The sequence below is a fragment of the Camelus dromedarius genome, chromosome 1, assembly GCF_036321535.1.
Source record: "Camelus dromedarius isolate mCamDro1 chromosome 1, mCamDro1.pat, whole genome shotgun sequence".
NCBI lineage: Eukaryota > Metazoa > Chordata > Mammalia > Artiodactyla > Camelidae > Camelus > Camelus dromedarius.
In genome coordinates, this window is record NC_087436.1 from 114,454,250 (window position 1) to 114,481,336 (window position 27,087).

A 27,087-nucleotide genomic window follows, 5' to 3' on the forward strand; every position below is an offset into this window, starting at 1 on the left:
AAGGTGTCGGAGGAGTCGGGTTCTAGACCACAGGCACACTCGGGGACTAAGGGGATGCTCAAGGGAAAACGGGGTGGGGTGGGGAGGAGAGACCCCTGGAGCTACCCGCCTGGAAGAAAAGTGGGCAGGATCACAGGCTGAGGACGAGGCGCGTTGGGCGAGTTTAGAATAAGCAGCTCTACCTATGGTTCGCATTAGAAATGTCTACGGATCTCGACTGCCCGGTGAAACCGGAGCAAGAGCGTCAGGCTTAAACACCACCGTGGCTGGAACCCGGCCCGAGTCTCGCTCCCGGGCCCCGGCCGGCTCCGAGCTGGCGCCCAGACGGCCCTCAGGCCCCGGGAGTCGCGCGAGCCGAACGCCCGGCCGCCCTGGACTCCAGACCCAGGCGCCAGCGGAGAGCCCGCCGCCCGCCCGCTTCTCGGTGCCGCTCGGCTTCTCACCGCCGCTTCCTTCGCAGCCCGGCCTAGCGAGGGCGCCCGCGCTTGGCGGCGGCGGGAAATGACCCCTCCCGGCCCCCGTCGCCGGACTTGGTTGCTATTGTCGCCGCCTTTTCCTCCCTTCCCCCGGTTCCCTTTCACTTCCGGGGTTGCTCCGGATCCGCTGGTTCCGTAACAACATCCCGTTGGCTTCCCTCAGGCGGCGGGACCGGTGCAGCCGCCGCCTCCCAGGAGTGCCCGCCCGCCCGGGCCCGCGCCCTCCCCGGCCCAGGCCGCCATGGCCACCAACCCGCAGCCGCAGCCGCCGCCTCCCGCGCCGCCGCCTCCTCCGCCGCAGCCGCAGCCGCCGCCGCCGCCTCCCGGCCCCGGGGCTGGCCCGGGCGCGGGCGGGGCGGGCGGCGCGGGAGCCGGCGCCGGGGACCCGCAACTCGTGGCCATGATCGTGAACCACCTCAAGAGCCAGGGGCTCTTCGACCAGTTCCGCAGGGACTGCCTGGCCGACGTGGACACCAAGGTTCGGGGCGCGCGGGGGCCGCGGGCGTGCGGGGACCGGGGACGACCTGTGTCGGTCTCCCGCGTGTGTCGATGGGCCGGCGGCGCCTCAGCTTCCCCAGCCGGGGCCCCTCTGGAGCGCGCCTCTCACCGAGTTGCCTGTGCAGCCGCTTCCTCTTTGAGCTGCTGCTCGGTGCCCGGCTCTGTGCGAGGCGCGCTGCTCTCATTCATTCGCCTGTCGTTCCGTTTGCGTAGCAGACGAGCTTAGTTAAGCACCTATTACGTGCCGGGCACTGCTTAGGTGCCGGGAATATAGAAAGACGAAGTCATTGTTCTTTTGGAGACTCGTTTGGAAACACTAACGCTAACAGAGCTGTCATTTCTGATTATTTTTACCCCCGGTACATTCTATCCAAATTATTTTTGCCTCCCCTCTTGAAGATTTCTGGTAAGGGTCATGCCTTTGTACTTCGGACAGATTTCTAAGTGGTAATGAATCAAATTATTTGCTTTGTAGCCAAGTCATTTTTGCCTCCTCTCAGGAAGATTTCTGGTAAGGGTCATGTGTTTGCCCTTTGGAGAGGTTAAGCGGTAATGAATCAAACTGTTTGCAGTGTGTGTTACTGGACATTGTGAGGGCTGCAAAGGTAAGGAGGCAGAGCTGGACGGTGAAAAGGTGGGCTGGGGAGATCAGGACTTTTGTTTCTACCAGTGACTCTGACTTAGGTAGCTTAGACCAAGTCACTTCTCTGAAGTGAGAAGGGAGAGGAAGTGGGGTGAGGGGTGAGAAGAGAGAACTGAGGAAAGGATGGACGAGAGATGACAGCAGATATTGAAGTGGAAAAAAGACTGGACAAAAGAATGCGTTTGGGAGAGTAAAGGGTAGAGGGGGAAGGTCAGCAAAGTGATTCCCTGTACAAAAGAAGTTTGGAGCTAGGAAGGGGAAGGAATTTTGTACCAAATGTCAGAGTGGAAAGGGCATTAGCAGAAACAGGTAAACTTAGCTGGTTCAGCTAAGAATGAGTAGAGGATACCCGGAAGGAGCATTCAGGGAGATGGTGGAAACCCAGTAGGGTCTGGAAGTCTGGAAGAAAATGAAGCAGGAAGGTTCAGTTGGAAATGGCTGGGAAATTGGACGGGGTTGTTTGTTTGTTTGTTTTACTTAGCTCTGTTTTGGTTCACTGATTTAAAGTTTTGATGGGGTGAGCGTTTTCTCATAGCATGTTCAACTCTTCTAAAGAACCATGTTTCTTTGAGAAAAGGGTTCAGGCTTTGAGGTGAACTCTGTACAATTTTTCTATCTTCTCTGGGAAAACCTACCTGAAAATCTGGGGACATCTTCCCTTTTAAAAACTCTGGCCCACCTTGTAGACCAGAAGTAGAATGTGCCTTTTGGAGGTGTTAGAGTTTCTGCACCACAGAGAATTCAATTTACTTGGGGATGTTCATCTATGTAGCATGTGTATAGTCTTCTCACTTTGTTTTAAGGAATATGCACAACCAACTTTTGAAAATAATGCCTATTGCCTCTTAGTTCCTCCTCTTCTCCCTCTCTCCCTCTTCCTTTTCTCTCTCTTCCTTCCTTCCTTTCTTTCATGGGACATGGCCAAGTAAATGTGACTCAACTAAATAAAGCTGATTATGTATACAGGCAAGTAGAGATTTCACTTTGCTGTTCTCAGAAACCTACAAATCTGTGTATTATTGTGTATGCAGATTGAAAATTAAAATATACTGAAGAGAGGTGGGGGGCTGCAATATCTAACGCTCAATTTTTTCTTCAACTCCAACCCCGCTGAATGGTATTGTTGTGTTTATAATATCCCTGCCAGATCCTTTAAAAGCAGAGTCCTAAAACATTTTGGGGGGACACATTAAAATGTAGCCCCAAGATTCAGCTAACACGGAGGCTCCTCTACTGTAGACCCAGTTCCCAGGTCCTTGGAGCAAGCTAAGAGATTATAAAGCCTTTCTGACCCCTTTGCACTGATTAGAGCCTGTCTCTCAGTCCCAGGCAGGGAGCTCACTGACTAAGTCAATTTGGCACCTCTCCTTACCTAAGGGCCAGTTTGGGGGTACTTTTTCAGTTATAAATGGCTCCTGGTCACTGTGATTATTGAATCCTTTTTAGATTCAAAAGGAATATCAAAGGCAGAAGTATATGGTTTATTCACCCAACAAATAGTTGCAATGTACCAGGCATTGTTTTAAGTGCCAGGGATACAGCAGTGAACAGAAAGTGCATCCTGATAGGGAGCTTGAATCCCAGAAAAGAAAAACAGACAATAAATAGTGTGTGAGAGGTTCTGTGGAAGAAAGAAAGCAGGATGAGGGGGAAAGGTTTGCTGATTTGAGTGAGTTGTTCAGGGAAGGATTTCAGTAAGATGACATTTAAGCCACTACTGAAGGAGCTGAAGGAGCTGTCCATTTCTGGAGGCTGAGCACTCCAATCCCAGGAAGAGACTGGCAGCAAGTGTGGAAGGCCCAGGGCAGCACCTGCTGAGGGAGAAAGTGATAGAAGGTGAGGTAGGAGTGTCCTTGCCCCCTCGCTTCGCAGATCTGTCAGGCCATGGAAGCCATCGGAAGAGTTTAGCTCTTACTGGAACTGAGAGGCCATTGGCAGGTGTAGAGCAGAAGACGGATGTGATCTGACTTTCATTTTGGATGGCTTGACCACATGTAATTATCAACAGTGTCCCTTTAACATTCAGTCATGATTTGGTTTGGACAATAAATTATATGGTTACCCTAATCTTAGGAGATTTGCACTAGCACTGTGGGAAATAGACTTCAGACAGGCAAGGATGGAAGCAAGGAGGTCCATAACTCTAGGCAGGAGATGAGAAAGCTCTGGGCCAGAGGGGTAGCAGTAAAGATGGCAGGAAGTGGTCAGATTCTGGCTGTATTTTGATGCTAATGATGACAGGATTTGCTGTTGTTTTGAATATGGGATGGAAGAGAAAGGGAGGGGTCAAGGGTGACTCCAAGGCTTTTGACCAGAGCTCCAGAAGAGGAAGGAGATGCATAACTATTCCCAGGAGAACAGCGGAACTCAAGATACTTCTCTCATCACTAGGCTTTTTACCAAAAAGAGAACCTAGAAACCAGGAAAATTACATGCTGTCATTAAAATTGAAGCTTGTGGGGCAACTGGAATGTTAACTGCATTGTGATGTTTGAGCCTAATGCTTCTGAATTTGGAAACACTGGGGAGAAGAATTATATTTTAGAATCATTGAGGGGGGGAGTTAATTTCAGTTCACATTGATTTTAGATAAATGGAGAGGAATATGAGAAATGATCGTGAGCCCGTTTTTGGTAGGATAGAAAATAGGTATGAGCAAAAGTCTGGAAATTGGAAGAGATGAAGGGGTCTCACAAAGGGATAAAACCTTTATCATCTGTGTTGCCTTGATTATTACCCAGTCCTCTCATCTAACAACTGCTTTTTAATTGCTTATCTGCCTGACAGTGTGAAAAGTTGTGTGGAATCAAAGATGCAAGCCTGTTCCTGTGGGAGGAACAGGCTTACGTGTCAGTAGGGAGATAAATATTCCCCACTCCCCACAACATAGAATTACTTGAATGATAGTATGTATAGGAGACAGGTGGAACATGGGGAAAAGGCCTACCTGGGGTGTCAGCTTGACTTCACAGATTAGGGTGAGCTCTGAAGATGAGAAATTTGCCAAATGACAGGGACAGGGAGTGGTAGGTGCACAAGATTAAAGGGGTGAGAACTTATCACTGGAGAATAAGCTTTGACGGGTAAGGGAGCAAATAGCGGAAGATGAGGCTGTACAGTTTCACTTAAAATCATTCGAGAACACTCAAACTCATCTATGTTAAAAGCCACCTAAAAGAAAGATTAAAAAATAAATAAATAAAAATAAAAAGCATGAGTAGTGGGGGCAACTTCCAGGAAGAAAGTTTGCAGTCCCGATTCAGCAGTCAAGCATCCTTCTAGGCAGTGTCCTTTGAAGCAGAGATGACATGTGTATTCTCTCTCTCCTTCCTTTGTTTCGGGAGTGCTCGGCCTTAGCACAGCTGACATTTTGGGCTGGATAGTTCTTTGCTGTGGGGAATTGCCCAGTGCATTGTGTGATATTCAGTAGCATCCCTGCCCTCTCCACACTAGATGCCAGTAACAGCTCCCCTCACCTGTGATGATCAGAAATGTCTCCAGACATTGCCAAATGTCCCCTGGGGTGAGAGTGGGGCAAAATTGCTCCCAGTTAAGAACCAGTACCTTACATCAAATTTAATGCCTAGTTCCAGTAGTTGACCCTTTATAATTTCTCTTGGAGCCATGCCTTTCAGCCCATTTTCACCATCCCAGTACAGGCCTTCAGTATTCTAGTTATTGCATACTTTCCTAAATATATTTTGTCTCAGTTTCCCCTTTCACTGTAGGAAGATTAATCATCAGAAAGCTCAGCTATCACATAGCACTCTGTATGTGTAGGGGGTTCCCATTTTCTCTCCCATAATTCCAGACTTCTTATACAGGTACCCAAATCCTTCTAGACTCTGGCCCCAAGCTATGTCTCCAGCCTCATTGCTCTACTTTTTTGTATTCCCTTCTCCACCTTAACAACGTGGGGCTCCCTAATGCTCCTGACCCCATGTTTTCTCATCTACTTGCTCTTTGTGTATATTGTTGGCCATACTGGTAACGCCTGCCTTTCCTAATCCCAGCTGCATTGTGAAACCTTGAAGGTCCAATTTAGATGCCATGCTCTCAATGGAGGCTTACTACCTCTGTTCCTCTCCCTTTCTTTGCTCCAAATCATCTAACAGTAATACTTACTGGTACCTTATTTTCTAGTCCCTTGTCTTTAAATAAGAGATACGTTTGTCTTCTTCTTATTCTTCATCTCCAAACTTCTTGTCTTAAACAAAATGAAAGGTGTTTAAATGACTTATAAATTATCCTGAAGCAGGAGTGTCATAAACTGTGAAAGCTTATTGCCCCATTGATACTATAACCTAAGAATTGTTAACGCTATTAAAGATACTCAAATTCCTGAGGCTGTCAGTGTTGATACTGTGTAACAGTGGAGATTTTTAACATTTGTCTTTTGTCTCTCTTTCTCTCTCTCTAGCCTGCCTATCAGAATCTGAGACAACGCGTTGACAACTTTGTTGCGAACCATTTAGCAACTCATACATGGAGTCCCCACCTCAATAAGAACCAGCTAAGAAACAATATTAGACAGCAAGTGCTCAAGTGAGTCTCAGAATTGCAGAGCTCCTCGGAGGGCTTGGGAAGGCCGCGCTATACTCTGCCTGCAAGCAGAGAAGTTATGCAGAAGTTTGTTCACCTCATGATAAATTGTGAAGTTTGTCAGTTTTCTTGTGGCTACTTCATATTATGATTCAGTGTAGTTTTAGAGCAGGCTCTAATCGCTTCACATTTCCCTCATACGTTCAACAATCTGATTTCTCCTGTAGTCCTTTGGAAGTAAGGAAGGGAATCACAGTATGACTTTAAAAAAACAAAAAACAAACAAACAACAATAAAAAAAAACTCTAGATATGACATGAATAGATAGTAAATGCCAGGTAGGTTAATGTATCCTATACTGTTAGGTTCACAATTATTTTCTTGGCCCTAAAAAAGCAGACTTTATTATTCCTGTTTTACAAATAAAGACATTAAAGATCATTGAAATTAAAATATTTCCTCCTGATTTGAGGCTGTGTCTTCTGTGTTCTAATATAGCCCCCTGCTTTTTCTTTTTTCTTTCTCTTTTTTTTTTTTTTTGGCATTTTACTATTATTCTTACCTATGCTTTGTAGTGATGCTGTAACCAAAAAAGGGGGTTAAAGTGCATTTGGACACATCAGAGCCATTTTTTTGGTAAGCCTAAAGGGGGTTTAAAAAACTGGAATGTTTAGAAGGACCTAGAAAAATCGTATGTATTCCCCCAAAAAACAGATTTACAGTATTATCTTGTTCTTGGTTTTTTTGGTTTTTGGGGGTTTTTTTGTTTTTTTCTTTTTTTTGCTTTTTTTTGGTTTTGTTTTTGTATTTGCCAAAACAAGAAGACTTGGACCTTCTGTCCCTGCTGTACCCCCCAGAAAAGGTGACTACTTAATTGAAAAAGTGCCTTAGTCTTCCTGCCTTGACAAATACTTACCTTTAGGCTCATCTATTAGAATGAAATGTGGCTTTTAAACAGTTAAACAAACCTATTTTATAGCTGTTACCTCTTAATTCCCTCTTGTCCCTTAGGAACCTTGCAAACCTACCTGTGTGCTACTCCACTGATAGTTCCACCCACAGGAAGCCCCACAGATAAAACTTCACCCTCTGACTCAAAGGCCCATTTAGCCACAGGTAATACTAGACACCGGGAGCCTAGGGGCTCAGCCTGTGTCTCTTAATGAATAAGAAAAGAGGGACATTTGACAATAGCTTTGTTGTCTACATTTTAAAGGATGTTTGAGGAACCTGTAAAAGAGTCCAGGTGAGATCAAAAGATGCCATTAGAGGGTTGCATAATAATGCCTTGTGGGAGAAGGTCGAAGCCTTTCCTGTTGGGTGGCAGACCTAGGGGGTACCTCATCTCCAGACCTCCAGGAGAACAGTAACCAAAATATTAGGGTTGGTTGGGGGGAGGGGGTGGGATGGGAGAGGGAAACTTCCTGACAGTGTCACTGGTGTGCCCACACGCTCACACAGCACTCTGCTGATCACGGAGTGCTGTCACGTCAGTTTGCATGGCTCCCCCCTTTTCACAGTTGATACCAGGGCTTTAAAAGCTCGTTTGGAAAAGAGGGTCTTGGATTTTTTTTTTTTTCTCATATGTTGAGAGGCTAAATGGAAGGCAAATTTCCTGGAACTGCCTGTCCTCGGCATACAAAACCTATAAAGCACGAAAGCAGTTGTTCTTCAAAGGGAACTAAACTCAGTCTTGCTCATGTAAAATCAGACACTTAAAATTATTAAGTTAAAATTATGCCAATATGAGACCTTGTTTTCACGGAATCTTGCTTGGCGAGGGACTGCTATACACGTCAGTAAGGGGTTCTTAAGTTAAAATTATGCCAATATGAGACCTTGTTTTCACGGAATCTTGCTTGGCGAGGGACTGCTATACACATCAGTAAGGGGTTCTTGTGACTGTCAGACTAGCACCGGAGCAGGCTGCCTGCGGGTGAAGAGGACTCCCCTAGGGACGTTTCAGAATCGGAGAGATAGCGATCTTGTGGGTAGTTTAGGGACTGCTCTTCCTGGGACTTCTGTAAATCTCCTTCTAGCTATCTTATTTATTTTTAATTGAACTATTCTCTTGTTTAAATTCCAGTAATAAATTTATGTCTCTTACATAACATTTTACAGTTTCTTTAAAGACTATTTAGTTGTGTCTAACTAATGCGATAGGGATGGATTAGCACCTGTAAATACAATTTCAAACAGTTTTTCTTATACACTTTGTAAAATACTCAATTGACTGCGTTAGATTGAAGCATCTACAATTGCCATTTTTGTAGGACAAAGCAGTGTAGTGTCAACAATTTTGGATGTTTAGGTTTAGTAACTAACCTGCCAACTCAATAGGTGGAAAAAAGTTTTATTCTATTTTTGCGTTCATTTGTGCAACAGAATCTAAAAAATGCAAGAGAGCAAAAAAATAACGACCTTAAAGGTACAGGATTTAAAAGGAAGAGAGGTAGCTTTAAGCAGGACAATGCAGTCTGCTGGGTTGTGGCTTTGCCTCCCTCAGGTGAGACGTCTCTGCCCGCATTTCACTGTAGTGAGCCCGGAAAGAGCAGAGTGGTTGTTAGCACTGGCCTCTGTTTTTCCCTTGTTTTATTAAAATACAGTTGATTTACAATGTTGTGTTAGTTGCAGATGTACAGCAAAGTGATTCCGTTTATATGTGTGTGTGTGTGTTTATATTCTTTTTCAGATTTTTTTTTCCATTTTGGGTTAAGATATTAAATATAGTCCCCTGTGCTATACAGTAGGTCCTTGTTGATTATCTAATTTGTATATAGTAGTGTGTATCTTTTAATCCCACCCTTTCCCCTTTGGTAACTGAGTTTGTTTTTTATGTCTGTGAGTCTATTTCTGTTTCGTAAATAAGTTCGTTTGTATCATTTTTTAGATTCCACATATAAGTGATGTCATATGATACTTGTCTTTCTCTGACTTTCTTCCCGTAGTATGGTATGGCCTCTGTTTTTAGGGTCCAATCTGACCCCTGTGAGAGTGGACTAAAGTAAATGAGGGCCCACAGTATCCACACACAGGGAAAGAGACTGAATCAGTAATTTGGGGTTGGACGGGTTTTATTTTTTATTTTGTGCCTTTGTACTTGTGTCTTAAAACATTTTTTTGGTTGCTTGTCCTTGCTTCTTTTCCACCTGCTACATTTTAAAGACGCCTCTAAGATGTAACAGTGTTTGCAGGACTTGCTCTTTTTTTTTTTTTTTTTTTTCCCAATCGCAGAGCCTTAGAAAGCAGGTTACCTACTTTATGCAGTGTTGACTCATTTTTCTCTTTGGCCTACATAAGTGGAATTATAGTATCCCGGGGCTGCGAGGTGCCTCCGGAAATGAAAATCCCATCCATCCTCCACGCCAGACGGAGCTGCACTCAGAAATAGCATTGTGGAGTGTGAGGAGAAACACCCCACCCGTTCTCCAGGGAGAGCCTGAGGCCTGGAAGCCGGAGAGGCCCAGCACCCCGGCTTCCAGCACCGTCCAGGGAGCCGTGATCCTCCAGTGCTTGGTTAGAAAGAAACAAGGGTTAAGTGCGTTGCTTAAAATAAATTCTTGTCCTCTTATTTTGCTCAGATGCCTTTGTGACTTTGGGCACTCTTCAGACTTTGTGTCCCTTTGGTTCCTCCGTTTTCTATAGATGGTATTTCTTTGAACACTTTCTTCCCCTTTTCTTCTCTGGAAATCAAGACTCGGTTTAAATGTCATCTCCTTTGTGAAGCATTCCCAGATGATCTCAGACATGGCTAATAATTCCTTATCCTACTCTTTTCTTACAGTGTGCGGTGTGTCCCAGTGCCTGTCATCTTGTATTTTGATTGTGTATGTCTGTCTGCTCTGCAGAATGGGGACCAGGTGTGACTTGTAGCAGCCCAGCGGCTCATGTGGTACCTGTTACGTAGAAGACACTCACAACATAATTGTTGAATGAATAAGTCATTTTGTTTTTATAGCAGGAAGATAAGCAAAAGAAGGCCAGAAGTCTTATATTGTATTTTTGTTCTTCTAAAGTTTTCTTTTTTCTTTTTTTTTTTTAATTTTGTAAGTTTGGTGAATTTACACTTTGTGTGAAGACTCTAATTCTTACAGAGGCTTACATTTTTAAGTTGCAGAGCCCATCGATTTATTTTACACCCAGAACTCAGCTTTAGTGATCATTTATTCCTGTCGGCCGTGGGCAGGGTTGGGGCGGCATAAGCATCACCCACAGGGCTGGCCTTTAGATCACGTGCTGTGTCTAGTTCTAGGGCTGTTTTGTTTTGGTTTTGTTTTATTTGCTCTAGAATTTCCACTAGTGACACAGTGGTGGAAAGTTCATGCACTTTTTGCAGTATGGCATATTAAGTGCCACTATGGTGTGAAACTTACTTTCCATTCTGTATTCTTTGTGTATATCCAAATGAAGATTAAAAATATATGCAATAGAGACAAGTTTGCTTAAAAGTAATTAATGCACATAATGCAGTTTTTGTCTGTTTGTTTGTTTTACTTTTCTGTTAATTATCCTGTGTTTCAGATCAGGAATGTTGGAGTCTGGCATTGACCGAATTATTTCTCAGGTTGTGGATCCAAAGATCAACCACACATTCAGACCTCAGGTGGAAAAAGCTGTGCATGAGTTTTTGGCCACACTGAATCACAGAGAGGAAGCGAGTGGCAGCACAGCTCCCGACGAGGAGAAACCAGACTCTTCCGTCATCACACCAGGTGTGCTGCTTTTGCTGTTGGTCAGTCCCATTGCTGTTCTTCTTGAACTGAGTATCAAGTTAGGGGTATTTAGTTCTTTAAAGCGTTTCTCTATTTGGCCAGTCCGGTGAGATTGTATTTATCTTAATTATCACCCAAATTCCTCAACTGGCATAACATTTCTCTCTTTTAAAATTAATACAGAATAATAGGCTTTTTAGTGGAGGGGGGGTTCAACAGAGGGAATAATTAAAATAATTAGAGAACATACTCTTTCTGGAAACTAGACTGTTGTCAGATTTGCATGGTGCCTTTCCTAAGATAGTATAGTAGCGAGGTAGAGAATTTAGAATGTGTGAGGCACTAGCACCAGTACCTGAAAGGCTAAAGACATATGTGTCATATAAAGATGACAGTGGCAAGTGACCTTGTTCAGCAGAGGGGTTTACCTTCTGCGTAAATTTATTCTAAAACATGTCTTTCCCGCAAAGGTGTCCCTGCCCCTGGACCCAGTGCAAACGTGGCCAGTGATGCCATGTCAATCTTGGAAACCATCACATCTCTTAACCAAGAAGCTAGTGCTGCCAGGTCCTCAACAGAAACGTCAAACGCCAAGTCCAGTGAGAGAATATCCAAAAAACTACCCTCTCAGCCAAGCACTGACACTGTTGCCGAGAAGGAGAGAACTTCAGAGGAGACAACTGACAAAGAGAAATCTACACCTGACCCTGCAGGGGAAGGACAGGAAACAGCCCCCAAGTCTGAAGAATTTAGTGATCTCCCTTGTCCAGTTGAAGAAGTTAAAAGTCACACAAAAGAGAGTAATAGTTCAGTTCTGCCAAACAAGGATGTTCAACAGGAAAGCAGTGACCAAAAAAATAAATCAACAGATAAAGGTGAAAAGAAACCAGACAGCAATGAAAAAGGAGAAAGAAAGAAAGAAAAGAAGGAAAAGACTGAAAAGAAACTCGATCACTCAAAAAGGAGTGAAGATGTACAAAAAGTAAAAGATGAAAAACAAGCAAAGGAAAAAGAGGGAGAATGTTCAAAACTTCTGTCAGAAAAGAACAATAATAAAGCTAAAACTGGTGAAGGGACAAAAGAAGGTAAAAAACTTAGAAAAATCTACAACAGTTTAAAGAACAATGAGTGTCCATTGTGGGCACATCAAATTTGCCTTCAAATTTTAATAAATACATCTGATACTTGTGTTTAAAAGCCTGAAAACTCATATCCTCTTTGCTAAAAAATAAGGAATAAATATTTGTATTTTTCTTTTCTATATTAATGTTAACCATGTGAATTAACCAGTTCACAGAGTAAATGAACAGAGAAGCTCTAAACCTTACAATTGAACTCTTGTAATTAATTCACATGCATTATTCCAAGCAACTTTATTCATATTTGTATATCCTAATCTTTAAAATATTAGATAGTAAATATTTTAGTTAGCTACTTAAGATTTCCTTACTTACATCATCTACATCATAAGTTAACATTTTCATTAATTTCACAGGGTAATAGTGTGCCTTTGTATTTTTCGGAAACAACTCTCCCTTATTTGATGATACTGGTTACTGATGATGAGAGACTAGTTCTGAAGTTAAAGTTTTTTGACATGTGTTTAAAGCAGAAAAATTTAGATGTGGGTGTTGAGTATGTTCTTATAACAAGATGATGTACTTTTTATGTTTTATTTTCTTCGTGAAGATTTCTCTTTGATAGATTCTGATGTGGATGGACTTACAGACATCACAGTTAGCTCTGTCCATACCAGTGACCTTTCATCTTTTGAAGAAGACACTGAGGAGGAAGTTGTAATGTCTGATAGCATGGAAGAAGGGGAGATTACATCAGACGGTAAAGTGTTTTACTTAATGCCTCTGAAGCTTCCCATCGGGTATTAGTGTATATTCAGATGGCTATATCGTGAAAGACTGTGGTGTAGTGGCACGACCGTGGGACCTTTCTTTAAGCCCCAGCTCTGAGGTTGTCTGTCTGATTATTACAAGCTTTAGATGAGATCGTGTATGAATATGCTATCTTGGGGGCCGTGTGTGTGTGTGTGTGTGTGTGTGTGTGTGTGTGTGTGTGTGTGCATGTGTGTGGATGGTGTTTGGAGGAGCACAGTCCACAAGACTGCCCTCACTTCTGACACCAATTGCAAATTCAGGGTCCCCAAGACCACCCTCCTTAGGTTTGGTAATTTACTAGAAGGACTCCCAGAACTCACTGAAAACTGTTAAGCTCATGGTTATGATTTATTACCACCAAGGGACACATTAAAATCAGCCAAGGGAAGAGGCACATAGGCTAGAGTCCAGGAAAGTTTGAACACAGAGCTTCCAGTTGTCCTTTCCTTGTTGAATTGTGGAAAGCATTACCTCCCTGGCATTGACATCTGAAGATGTATACAGATTATTGCCAACCAGGGACACTCACTAGACCCTGGATGTCCAAAGTTTTTACTGGGGCTCCATCATGTAGACATATGTCTGTCCTCAGTCTCCAGCCCCTCTGGAGATCAAGCTGATACCCCATGACCCACAGCAATTTGACTTGATCTAGACTCCAGGTAAATAAGAACACTCCTATCATACATGGCATTCCAAAGGTTAGAAATCACCTCGCAGAACCAAGGGCAAAGACTAGACTTCTCCTTGTTACAGAGTTTATTTTTCAGCCAACCCTCATTAAGCATTTATGGCATTCCAGGCAGCGTGCTCAGTTATTACACTATTGTGCAGGTACAGGTGAGGAAACAGTCACCAGGAGAAGGTATCTTGTCCAGGGTCTTGGAGCTAGCAACCACAAGCACTAATTTCAAACCCGAGTCTGGGCTACTGACCAACACCTTATGCTGCTCTTTACCACATGATTGGATATTGTTTATGACTTTTTCAAAAAATCCAAAATATTGAGTATTATTTGCAGTTGCTTATAGGTAGCATCTTGTAAATTTGCTGCTGGCTTTTGGATAGAATGCCTAGAGAGAAAATCATAGAGGAGAAAAAGAAGAAGGTTTTAATGCCAAAGATGTATTTCTCAGTCTCTCCCATTCTTCATTCTTAGTGTTCATTTAAAAACTAAATTAGCGGCCCCAAAATGCAATGGCAGCACTCCCCACTCTTCACAATCATCCTCACGAGGTCATTTCTGAGTACCAGTGTAGGAGGCAGCTCTCATCCTGTGAACACTCCACTTCTCAGCCGAACGAAAATTTTACTTCTTGATGCTTTATCGGGTCTTTTCAAAGTTCTTCATGGACAGGGCTAGATTTTACATGTCTGGGATCCAAAAAGTAAGAAGATGGCTATTTTGAGAGTACCAAATGGTAGGGAATGAAAACTTTGCATACAGTTTTCTTCTTTACTCCTTGCTGTGTCACAGGGAACTGACCCTCCTTCCTAAAGTAGAGGGGTTTTAGTGTCTGCTTGGAGTAGGGCCACTTATTGCTTCTTGCTTCTTCCATAAACAAGAGATCACAGGTGGTCATTAAAATCTCTTTGACTTTGAAGTATGGCTTCAGGTGAATTTTTCCACTTAGCAGTGGTAAAGCATTCATACCAAGTCTCCTGACACACAAACGAGGAGTAACTATTTGTCAAGAAAACATAAATAACTATCAGGTCTAATTTTTCTTTGCCTTTTTGATGTGTGAGAAGCTGAAAGAGAAAATTAAGAAATAAATTAAGATATGGATTACAGCCTTTAAAAATGGCAGCTTCTTAGTTTTCACATGCTGAGGTCCCTGCGTCGGGCCCACAGATACACTCGCACTGCGTTGATAGCACTTCTCCTGCTTCATGTTGCTTTTGTTGCTGACTGACAGGCACGCTCCTCTTTCTGCTGACTCTCTTCCAGATGAAGAAAAGAACAAGCAGAACAAAACAAAAGCTCAAGCCAGTGATCCCAGTGAAGGGAAAGCAAAAAGTGTACGGCATGCTTACGTTCACAAACCGTATCTTTACTCAAGGTACTACAGTGACTCTGATGATGAACTCACTGTAGAACAGCGGCGGCAGTCCATCGTAAGTCAGACTTAATCCCTTGCTGTGGTCACCTGTTAAATCAGGTTGGGAAACTTGACAAATCTCTTTACCAGGTACTGGTAAACAGTCGAAACAGCAACATGTAGGTTCTGCCTTCAGGAATGTTGTCATTTTTCCAGGTAGAATAGACATGTGTTGGAGGTGTTCGTATCATTGTGATTAATAGTAGTGAAGAACTGGTAATGGCCTAGGTGTTTCATAGTGTGGAAATGTTTGACTCAAGTGTGAATCCAGCCATAAAGAGAGATGTTGTCAGCCATTAACATAATATTAACGGGGAGATTAGTCAGTCCACATATTTCCTGCGTTTGAAAATATTTCTGAGATGTGCCATTGAATTGTTTTTTGTATGTATATATTTTTATTGAAGTATAGTCAGTTTACAATGTTGTGTCAATTTCTGGTGTACAGCATAATGCTTCAGTTATGCATGAACGTACATATATTTGTTTTCATATTCTTCACCATGGGTTACTATAAGATACTGAATATAGTTATCTGTGCTATAGAGTATAAACTTGTTGTTTATTGAATTACTAACAGCTTTTTAGAGAAAAAAATTGCTACCTCATTTTATGTATACATTAGTTTTAAGATGGCCTACAGTTTCAAAAACATTAAGATATAAAAAGCTGTGCATCATAGAATAAGGAAATACTGCATGTAAAAAAATGATCTGAATGAAGTACACCAAAATGTTAATGGTGGCTTATCTCTTGAAGAGGCTAGTTGATCAGAAGTTAGTCCTAGTTTAGGATTTTTGGCACTTGGAGGCTTTGAGTTCTGGGTGGGAAAAGGACAGTGGGAGTAACACACAATGACTGGATTCTCCCTGGCTTTCAAATACGGCTGCAGAAAGTCCCATGTCCAAAACCTGGGTCCTAACAATATAGCCAGCAGGTCACATTTGTTGTAGGACTAGCCTGTCTCTTGAATCTGCATTTCAACTTTTGCCTTAGAGAAAATAAAAAAATTCTGGAGACCTACCTCTATACACTTGATGCTCATAGATATTTTTACAGCTATCCTTTTAATTAAAATAGCAGTTTATTAAACCACCATTTTCCAAATAACATCTTTCTCATTCTTTAAACTGATGACATTCTGAAGAGTAATGAAAACGTTTCACATCTGTCTCTATTGGTCTCCTGGTAGCTTCCAAATTGAAACACATACACACACATACACATGTACACACGGCTGTATATGCACTTTTGCAGAACCCAGATTTGTAAAAGCATCTGAAGGGCAAGCATATTTTTTATCCCAGAGTGTTTTTGCTTTTCCCTGATAATCTCTCAGGACACCTATGAGTATTTTGTGGTTTTAGGCTAAAGAAAAAGAAGAGAGGCTTTTAAGAAGGCAAATTAATAGAGAGAAACTTGAAGAAAAACGAAAACAGAAAGCAGAAAAGACGAAGTCTTCGAAAGCTAAGAGTCAAGGTATAGGAGATGTGAGCTTTTAATATTTTAAACTATCTTATATACTCCATTATTTGCTAGATGTTATTATAACTTACGAGATATGATTATACAATAAAATGATCAAAATTGTATCTCAGTAAAGCTGTTAGGTTTTTTAAATGATCTATTTTCAAGTGTAGAAGATTTCCTTACTTGTTAATCTGATTTGTTTAGTCCCTTTTCTTTTGTTATTGTATTGCTGTATCTGAATTAAGCATTCTAATCAGGTGTGAAATAAGCTACATGGGTGTATTGTACAACACGGGGAATGTAGCCAATACTCTATAATAACTATAGATGGAGTATAACCTTTAAAAATTGTGAATTACTATATTGTATACCTGTAACATATAATATTGTATACCAACTATATTTCAATTAAAAACAATTATATTGTAAAATAAATACATAAATAAAAAATAAAAATAATTAATTAATTAAGCATTCTATCATGTACCAGATGATATAACTCACATGTTAGTAATTTATTTTCCAGTGATAATGGAATGAATTATCACTGGAAAAATCATTGTTAACATGTGAGTCATCAAGCCTTGCAGTGATACTAATGGAATTAATCTATACTTGAAGTTAACTGAAGTGGCAAACATTTATCTGGAATATTTCATTGAACAAAGTTGAACTTCCTCTGGACACTGATCGTGTGTATAGAAATACATGCATGTACATATATGAGCATTTGAAATAGAAAATATGACTCTTCTCTGTCTAAAATGTTTTTGTTCCAGCACAGCCTAGAGATATTGAAGCCATTTTTCATTTTTACAATGATTAGAAAATCTTAATGAAAAAAATATTACACTATTTCTAAAACTCTGTTCTGAAACACAGTTTATCAATTGCTTCTTTCCCAGGCAAAAGTAGTGTGGACTTAGAAGAATCATCAGCAAAGAGTTTGGAACCCAAGGCCCCTCGAATTAAAGAAGTTCTTAAGGAACGGAAAGTTTTAGAGAAAAAGGTAGCCTTAAGCAAAAAAAGAAAAAAGGATTCCAGGTACATATTTTATCTGGCCACATTCCCATTGTAGCAATGTCTCGGGACGCTTTTAGAAGCGAGGCATTGAAAGTGACAGTAAAGAGCCAGACCCTGAATGTGCATGTTGTTCCATGAAAGATCTTAGGGTTTCCTTTTCAGTATCATAGTTCATTGTATTAGTACCTGCAATATTTCAAAGTAGTGTATTGGAGGGGTGGTCCCTGTCTTTTTTGATAATCTGTTGGAAGCTTTGGACTCTTTCCTCAAAAATGCATGTGTGCAAACACACAGTTGTCCCTAGAGTTTCAAAGTTTATAGACCCTCTAGAAGTACCCGGGAAGTGTCCCTGCTCTGAACATTCAGTTACCTCTTACTGGCAGTGATTGTGTCCATTCTCCCATCTTTGCAGGCAGTTCACTTCACCAGTATCTCATGCTTCTCCCTGTAAGCCAGAGGTCTAAAGCAAACTTTTCTTTAACACTGAGTTATAGTTAATTCTATAAGAAGAGACTGAATGTGGCTGTGCAGCCATGGGCCACAGTTTTGCTGTTCCATCGTGATGCAGTTATGTACATTTATCTTGGACTTGATAGCTGAATCAGTAATTTACAGACCTCAGTGAGAGGAGTTAGCTCTCATTTTTCTTAGAGACCCCATCTCTGTCGATCTGAATAAATACAACTACCCTGTATGTTATTCAAAAGATAAGACTTTCAAAATGAAATTATAGCCCATACAGTATTCATCTTCAAGCAACAACTCAGGAAGTTTTGTTTTAGCTATACTATAGGGCCAAGAACAGTCCGTGTCACAGTTGGGACTGGATTCTCCTCTGTTGTCCGAGAGTAGGATTTAAATTGAAATGTGCAAGTCTCTTTGTATGGATTAAGTGTTCATGGTAAAGAAAAGCTAAGCCTTTTTCTTAACCTTCCTGGGAAGTTCTTACATTCGATTCAAATGAAGTTCATATTTCATTTTTCCCCCACCTAGGAACATTGACGAGAATTCTAAAAAGAAACAGCAATCTGAAGAAGATGCCAAAGAAACCCTCAAAACAAGTGAGGTGTGTCTTAGTTAATAAAATCCCATTTTAAATGTTCTTTTGTTAGATACAGACCATTCAGTCCTTTGTAGTAAAATTTAGAATACAATTTGATCTTTTCCAAGTTGAATAAAAAGTCCAGCACATTCAGCGTTCTAGCACCCCCATTCTGTTATGGCCTAAATTCCTCATTTTGGTGAGTTGATTCATGTGATCTTTTATCTGGATAATAGCTACTTTTCTACTCCCCTGCTCTTGTTTCTTATATTGGCAATAATAAGACTGCCAGTAACAATAATGAAAAAGAAAAGGGGGAGAAAGCTAAAATCCTTCCACCTAACAAATTATCCATTTCATTCTCTTCCATTTCTCATCCACATATGTACATAATTTTGTAGAGTAGATGTAATCTTGCAAAGTGTTTTTAACATTCCCTAATGCTCATTTCATGTTACCTTATAGCTTCCTAATTATATTTAATGATTGCGTAGTGTTGTATTGAACAGATACACCATAATTTAAGCATTTCCTTACAGTTGGTGCTTAGATTGCTTCCAAGATTTGATAATTTTAGATAGTAAAAATATCTACCTAAAAGTACTCCAAAAATATGCAATAAATACCTTTCTTCTTTTTTCATCATGTTCTTGGGTTAAACTTTTGCTTTCACTGGGTTTAAATCTTTATATAGTCTGCCATATTTATAATTCTCTAGCTGAACTATCTTGACACTTATAAGGGGAACACTGATAATTTAGTAATTATTTATTCATAGCCAGTAATTATTCCTGATGTCTTTATCCAGGAACTAGAGGCATATTTATAATTATATTCTGATATTTAATGGCATATTTTAAAATATTTAACCATTTTATGAGACATTTCTGTGAAAAATGATCTCATAAAATTTTATTCACATTAATTGGTTAGAACTTACTGTAAAATTAGGTTGATGAAATCCCTGTTAGTTCTTTTTTTGAGGAATTTAATTTTAAAGTATTTTTAAAGATCTTGCTATGTTCTGGTCCCTACATTAGTATTACATTAATCTTCCATGTTAAAATGTCAAAAGGTGCACTGATAAACTGACCCAGAGGCCCTTCTGAGGACTCAGCCCACTGTGTGAATAAGAATACTTACAGCTAGTCAGTGAGTCTTTATTAAAATGTGCTTAGCCATTAACATTAATTCACTCAGTGCCGTACTCGGTGGGATGGGGGGAGGTTTGGAGGCTTTGGTCTATCAGTATCTTCCCTTGATACATAAACACATATATATGTGATATGTGATACGATTTCTATTACTGTGAGTTACTGGGTTCATTTGACATTTCCTAAGTACATTGTCTTACAGGTTACCTAAATTCATGAAGTTTCCATATATAATTTGGATTTCTAAATTAAGATACAAGAAACCTTTATTTCATTAATAAAATTTTTAAATTGCCTTCATTAGGTATTAAGCTTCTGCACTAAAAATGACCACTGGGCATTAGTGGGCTTTGGCAAATTAGAGTTTAAGAAGGCCTCCTAAAGGCATGGACACATCTCAGGAGAAAGACTCTCTACAAAGATGCTACAATGTCATGGGAAGAGTACTGGACTCAGGATGAAATCATCTAAACTTGTTGCCTAGGCATCAAGTTATTGAATCATGCTGAATCAGGTCCTGGTTGCAGAAAATGAAGTTATTAATACTATAGGCTGCTGGCAAAGACTGACTGAGGTGTAACGTGTGACAGCACTCAACATACTAAATGAAGCCAGATGTTAAATTTGAATATAAAAATTAATTTTAGTATTTCTTATATCTTAACTGTTATTTTCTTACAGCATTGTGAAAAGGAAAAAGTGTCTTCTTCAAAGGATTCAAAGCATATTCATGCAAAAAGTGAACCAAGTAAACCTGCCCGGAGACTTTCAGAGTCTTTGCATTCAGCTGATGAAAATAAAAATGAATCCAAAATAGAAAGGGAACATAAAAGACGGACATCGACCCCTGTTGTGGTGGAAGGGGCACAGGAAGAGACTGACACAAGAGATGGAAAAAGGCCAGCAGAACGCTCAGAAACTGGCACAGAAGAGCCCCAGAAACAGAAAAGCACACTTAAGAATGAAAAGCATCCAAAGAAAGATGATTCTGAAACACCCCACTTGAAAAGCCTACCTAAAAAAGAGGCAAAGTCCTCCAAAGACAAGCCTGAAAAAGAGAAAACTCTGTCAGAAGACAAACCGTCAATGAAACATAAATATAAAGGTGACCCCACACATAAAACAGGTGATGAGACTGAGCTTCACTCTTGTGAGAAAGGCTTAAAAGTCGATGAAAATATTCAGAAGCCAAATCAACAGACAAAGCTTTCTTCAGATGATAAAGCTGAACGAAAAAGTAAACACAGGAATGAAAGGAAATTATCAATTTTGGGCAAAGATGGCAAACCAGTCTCTGAATATATTATAAAAACCGATGAGAACATTCGTAAAGAAAACAGCAAAAAAGAGAGATACTTGTCAGCCGAGAAAACTAAGTCAGAGCACAAATCAAGAAGATCAAGTGATTCTAAAATTCAGAAAGATTCTCTGGGGTCCAAGCAACATGGAATCACATTACAGAGAAGAAGTGAAAGTTATTCAGAGGATAAGTGTGACACAGAATCGACGAGTATGGACAGTAATTCAAAGCCAGAAGAGGTTGTTCACAAGGAGAGGCGAAGAACCAAGAGCTTGTTAGAAGAGAAACTTGTATTAAAGTCTAAATCCAAAAGCCAGGGTAAACCGTTAAAAGTGGTTGAAACAGAATTGCAGGAAAATGTCACAAAACAGGCAACCACTCCAAAAGCAGATAAGGAGAAGAACACAGAAGAAGGTGACCCAGAGAGGCAGCGGAAGTCCAAAGCTGAAGACAGACCCGCTGAGGAAGGTGGCGCTGAGCCTGCGTCAGAGAGCCCTGCTTCTTCAGCACATGGTGCCCAGAAAGAGTCTAGTCACCGAGCTAAGGTACCGCCAGCAAAGGAGAAATACAAGGGTGAGAAAGATTCAAGTGCCACCAGACTTGAGAGGAGGTTATCAGATGGTCACAAAAGCAGAAGCTTGAAGCACAGTAGTAAGGATGTGAAAAAGAAGGAAGAAAATAAATCAGAAAGTAAATCAGAAGACAGGGATGGGAAAGAAGTTGACAGTAATCATGAAAAGGCCAGAGGAAATAGTTCAGTCATGGAGAAAAAATTAAGTAGAAGGTTGTGTGAAAATCGAAGAGGGAGCTTATCCCAAGAAATGACCAAAGGAGAGGAAAAGCCAGCAGCAAACCCTCTGGGCACTCCCAGCAGTTCCTTCCTTCAGAAACCCAAAAAATGCAGTGATCCCACCTTGATGCCTGAACAGGAGCCAATGGAAGTTGATCCAGAGCCAGCCATGGAAAATGCACTGGAGATATCTAAAACCCAAGACAGCAGCAGCAACAGTCCTCAGCAAGACATCGACTCGGAAAATGTTACGAAACAGAAGGCTGCCATGACAGTTATAAAGGATGAGTTAAGAACTTCTATGGTAGATTCAAAAACAGCAGCCCTGGCCTGTAAATCAGGACGTGGAACAGGAGCCATTGGTAATTCTGAAAAGCACGCTGACCACAAAAGCATCCTGACCAAGAAAGTGCATCTCCAAAGCACTGTGTCCAAACCGAACCCAGGGGAGAAAGAATACACTCAGCAAGGAGCTCGTGAGATGAACGTAGACTCAGAAACTAGTCATCGACTGTTACCCCAGGCCCCAGAAAGTTGCAGGGCACAAAAGAATCTGAAAAACACCACCAGACCCAGTGAGCAGTGTGTTGTTCAAGGAGACACAGCTCCTGAACGTCCCACAGATTTAGACCCTTCCCCATCCTTAAGCCCCATGACATTTGCACCTCAGAAGCAGTCCCATGATCCAAGTGTAATTCCTGTGGTTGAGAAGAGAACTGCTGGGGAAGGAGGCCCAGCCAGCACCTCACTTGTGGGCCGCTCTGAGACCCCTAACCCAAGTCTGGCTGCTGGAGAGTCACAGGTCCCCAGGGCATGTGACAGCAAACCGGGTGATGCCATTTCCACAGTAGATACGGCAGCCAAAGCCAGCGCAGGGAGCAGAAGACACATCCCAGAAGGTCCCCAGGCCACCATGCCACACAGCAAACAAGGGAAAGTGAATGTGCCTCTTGGTAGTGAGTCAGCAGACATGACTGTGGAAAATGAGAACGTTCACAAAGAAGGAGGCTCAATGGACACGGCCAGGAAAGAGGGTGACACGACCACAGGGCCCAGTTCAAAGCAGACAGTTAGAGCTCCCATAGAAAATGGCAGAAAAGACGGCATTGCTGTCGCTCATACGGTAGGCGTGAGCACAGGAAAAGATGCGGAAACTTCTGGGCTTGAGCATAGCAGAGGCCCAGGTGAAATAGAAAACACGTCAGCTGATATTGAAAGAAGGAGCGAAAACAGTGAGGTGGACACCAGTGCTGGGAGGAACGCTGTGTCCTCTGTTCTCCACCGAGGGAGTGGGAATGCTAACGATGCAACAACGGGGTCTGCTAGAGCAGAACAGGCTTCTGCTGCCCCCAGTGCTGGAGGGGAGGACAGGGGTGTTCCCTTAAGCCCCGTAAAGGCAGGTGATGCCACCACCACGTCTTCAGAAATGGGGGAGGGCGAGGCGGCCGTGCCCTGCACAAGCATCGAGGCGGACGAAGGCTTCACGACCGGTATGCGCTCTGGGGACAACCCTCTTCACGTCGGGGCGGAAGCCAGCGAAGGCACTGTCTTTGCCGCAGCTGAAGAAGGTGGCGCCGTGGTCACGGAAGGATTTGCTGAAAGTGAAACTTTCCTTACCAGCACCAAGGAAGGAGAAAGTGGGGAGTGCGCCGTGGTGGGGCCTGAAGAGAGAGCAGCAGAGCCGGTGACGACTCCCGCCGGCACGACTGAAGACGATGTCAACAGCGGGGCGACGGAAGAGAAGGACGACGCTGTGACCAGTGCAGGCTTGGAAGGGAAGTGTGATGGCTCTTCAAGCAGAGACTCAGAACTGGCGGAAGGGACCGTCGCTTTTATTAGTGAGGGGGAAAGTGACGGGGCGGTGACGAGTGCTGGGACAGAAATCAGAGAGGGGTCCCTGGGCAGCGGAGAGGGAGATGGATTCCGGAGAAATACGACGAGAATGGGCCCCAAGAAAGAAACTGAGGGGGTTGTGACATGTACGGGGGCAGAGAGGACAAGTGACAGCTTTGTCCTGTGCTCGGTAACTGATGTGGGGCCACAGGAAGAGCGCGGGGTCACCGGTGCCCCTGTAGTCCCCTTGGGCAATGACGCACCAGCAGGAGCCAGTGCCGCCCAGGAGGGAGGCGGTTCTGTGAACGACGGGCTGGAAGGTGAAAGCGCTGTCACCAGCACCGGGATCACGGAAGAGGATGGAGAGGGGCCGGCAAGCTGCACAGGTTCGGAAGAGAGCAGCGAAGGCTTTGCTCTAAGTTCCGAATCAGAAGAAGGCGGAGAAAGTGCCATGGACAGCACGGTAGCTAAAGACGTCGCTGACGCCCCGGTAGTCGCTGCCGGCCCGTGCGACGACGAAAGCGTTGTGACCAGCACCGGCGCGAAGGAGGAGGACGAGGAAGGGGAGGGCGTGGTGACCAGCACCGGCAGAGGAAATGAAGTCGGGCACGCGTCGATGTGCGCGGGGATGGAAGAGGAAGGCGACGGGGCAGCAGTGTGCGAGAGTGCAGAGGAGGGGGACAGTCGGGTTGGTACCGTGGCGGGGCGTGTGGAAGCTGAGGCCGGAGCAGCCGTCCCAAACGCAACCGAAAGTAACATTGACAGCGTGAGCGGTGCTGGGAAGGGAAGCAAAGATCCAGAGATCTGCTCCAGTGCAAAAGGCGTCGTGGAAAGCAGCGTGACCAGTGCAGCCGCAGGCCAGGGCGAAGCGGCACTAGTTCGTGAAGGTTGTGAGGTTCCCATGACCAGTGCAGCTTCAGGTCAAAGTGGCGGGCAGCTCACCAGAAAAGAAAAGGTTGACGAGACCACTATTTCCACTGGCCTGGCCGGGGGCAGTTATGAGGGACTCGTATCCGGGGCCGTCCCAGAGTACGAAGCTCATCACACATCGCCGAGGGAGAAAGAAGATGAGGGTGTCATCACCTCTGTGGACAATGAAGACTGCGACGGCCTCATGGCCACCACGGCCAGCGACAGCCTTGCCAACCAGACCTGTTCAGCAAGGGGCGAAAGCGAAGGCAAAGGCTTGGCGATTTCCACCAGTACCACGCATGGTTACACCGCGCAGTTAAGCCCGGCTGTAGACGTGGAGGAAGGTCACGCGCGTGTTCTGAGGACCGAACAAATCGCCGACGGCACCAGAGTGAACGTGGAGGGATTCGAGGCCCCCATGCCCAGCGCTGTTGCAGGAGATGAGAGCCAGCCCGCTGCTCCTAGAGGCGAGGAGAAAGACGAGTGCGCCATGATTTCCACAAGCATAGGGGAGGAGCTCGAAGTGCCCATTTCCAGCGCGACAACCATCCAGCGCTCCGAAAGCCAGCCGCCCGCCCCAGCGGTTGAAGAAAGAGCGAGAGGGCCGAGCCTGGTGCGCGCCGATGACTTCGAGGTGCCCATGCCCAGTGCACCCACAGAAGTCGAAAGTCCCCTGGCTTCAACCAGCAAGGAGGAGAAGGACGAATGCGCCCTCATTTCCACCAGCATCGCAGAAGAGTGTGAGGCGTCCGGCTCCGGGGCGGCCGTGCCGGGCCTGGAAGAGAAGGACGGGAGCGCTGTCATCTCCACGAGCTCCGTGGAGGACTGCGACGGCCCAGTGTCCAGTGCCGTCCCTCGGGAGGAGGTCTGTCCCTCGGTCACGCCGGCGGAGGAGATGAGTGACGCCGCCATGATTTCCACCAGCACCTCTGAAGGACGGGAAGCGGTCATGATGGGCGCCGCCCCCCGGGACGATCAGACGGCTCTCGCGGGGGTGGAGGACCCGGGCGATGCTGCCCTCATCTCCACCAGCACAGCTGAATGTGTGCTGGCCGCCACGGGTCCAGACAGGCACGAAGAGGCTCAGCCGACTGCAGGCCCCCCAGAAGGCAGAGAGGACCTGTCAGCCGCAAAGGTGCGCAAGTGTGAGGTCCCTAGGCCCAGCCTCATGCCTGAGCACCACTGTCAGTGTCCCGGGCCATCCACAGGAGGAAAAGAAGCGGGCCCCGTGGTGGCAGTGGGCACCTGGGAAGAGCACGACAGGGTGTCAGTCAGCATGTGCTTTGCCGGTGCTGTGTGTGCACCAGAGAAAGAGAGGCCTGGCACCAAAGAAAGGGAAGCCTGCTGTCCGGGCAAAGCTCAGAGAGAACATGAAAGCCCCGAGGCAGGGACCTCAGGGGACAGTACTCCGGCAAGCTGTTCAGCAGGGAGGGGCTTGGAGAGGAGTGCAGACCTGCCTGTCGACCTGCGAGGACCAGAGCAGGCCGCCGAGGACTCCCCCATCAGTGTTCGCCGAGCAGTAAATACCGGTGCTGGAAAAGCTGATGACACATCCTCTCTTCCTCCTGACCAGTGGGGCCCTGAGGGCAACTTGACAACCCCCACCACCGAATGTATTAATGGCCAAGAATCCGAAATTGCTCCTTCCCACACGGCAGTCCTTACAGCTACCTATGACGAAGCTCTCTTGGCTCCTAAGTGCGAACAGGACTTGACTTTCAAGAGTGATCCCAGTGGCGAAGGGACCGTTCCGGCATACCCTGAGCACACGGGAGATGGTAACAGCATGAAGAAGTCCTTCCAGGAAGAAGGAGGCCTTGAAGTCAGTGTTTCATCTGAAGAAAATTTGCATGACATAGGTGAGAATCTCTAACTGCAAGTTTTCACATTTTACAAAGATAATTGTATGTAGAGGACATTTAAGACCATCTTTTAAAAGATGGTTTTGGTTCTAGAATGTCACAGAATAACTCTCATCCATCTTGAAGGTCAAGCTTCTCTAAAATTGTGTTTAAAACTTAAAGTTAGACCCACTTACTTACGTGCAATGAGTGTAGAGGCAGGAGGCTGAGAGCCAGGACGTCAGCTGGACAAGTGTCATCCGCAGGATGGTTGCAAGTTACTAAACCTATTTGACCTTCAGGGTTCTTATGAATCAAAATGAAGATACTTTACAGCAGCCCTGTGAAATGGGTATTTATTTTAAATCATCCTCCTTTTTCAGATGAGGAAAAAAGGTTCAGAGAGTTTAAATAACTTGAATAGTACTCAGATGCTACTTAAGAAAGGTTAGCTCTGAGCCTTGTATGACAGGGGGATAATAGTACAAAAACAAGCATCAGTCCAACCTCCATCTGACTTACAGATTCAAAGGACGTGTCAGTGCCGGCGGGCTGGCTGCTTCTAATCAAGGGAGCACTTTTTTTTTTAATTGTAATTTATTGTTCACATAAATAAGTTAGTTTCCGGTTTAGAATTTGTTTGAAAAAAGAAAAGAAACGTGTTTCCTCCTGGTAGATTTCAGAGTGCTGGTCTTATTAGAAATAGTTGATAACTTTCAAACGTACAAGCTCTGAGCTCGGTCATTCATGCCCTCCCACTTCAGACATGTTACACCAGGTACCACTGTGGACTCAAAAACAATAGTCCAGATGGGAAGACAGCTGTGAATTCTGCAATGTTTTGTACGTAATCAGTG

The 27,087-nt window shown here is 43.8% G+C and overlaps 1 protein-coding gene across 1 annotated transcript in view; it reads left to right on the forward strand.

The window, feature by feature from the left end:
- Positions 1-585: 585 nt before the first annotated feature.
- The window catches only part of BOD1L1 (biorientation of chromosomes in cell division 1 like 1), a 48,745-nt gene continuing 22,243 nt past the window's right edge, over positions 586-27,087 (forward strand). The window contains exons 1-10 of the mRNA XM_031437227.2: positions 586-954; positions 6,038-6,162; positions 10,681-10,871; positions 11,342-11,956; positions 12,561-12,710; positions 14,715-14,881; positions 16,233-16,344; positions 17,241-17,379; positions 18,352-18,424; positions 20,236-26,248. Coding sequence (XP_031293087.2) covers positions 718-954; positions 6,038-6,162; positions 10,681-10,871; positions 11,342-11,956; positions 12,561-12,710; positions 14,715-14,881; positions 16,233-16,344; positions 17,241-17,379; positions 18,352-18,424; positions 20,236-26,248 — 7,822 coding nt within the window. The 5' untranslated portion in view covers positions 586-717. The remainder of the gene's footprint in view (positions 955-6,037; positions 6,163-10,680; positions 10,872-11,341; positions 11,957-12,560; positions 12,711-14,714; positions 14,882-16,232; positions 16,345-17,240; positions 17,380-18,351; positions 18,425-20,235; positions 26,249-27,087) is intronic.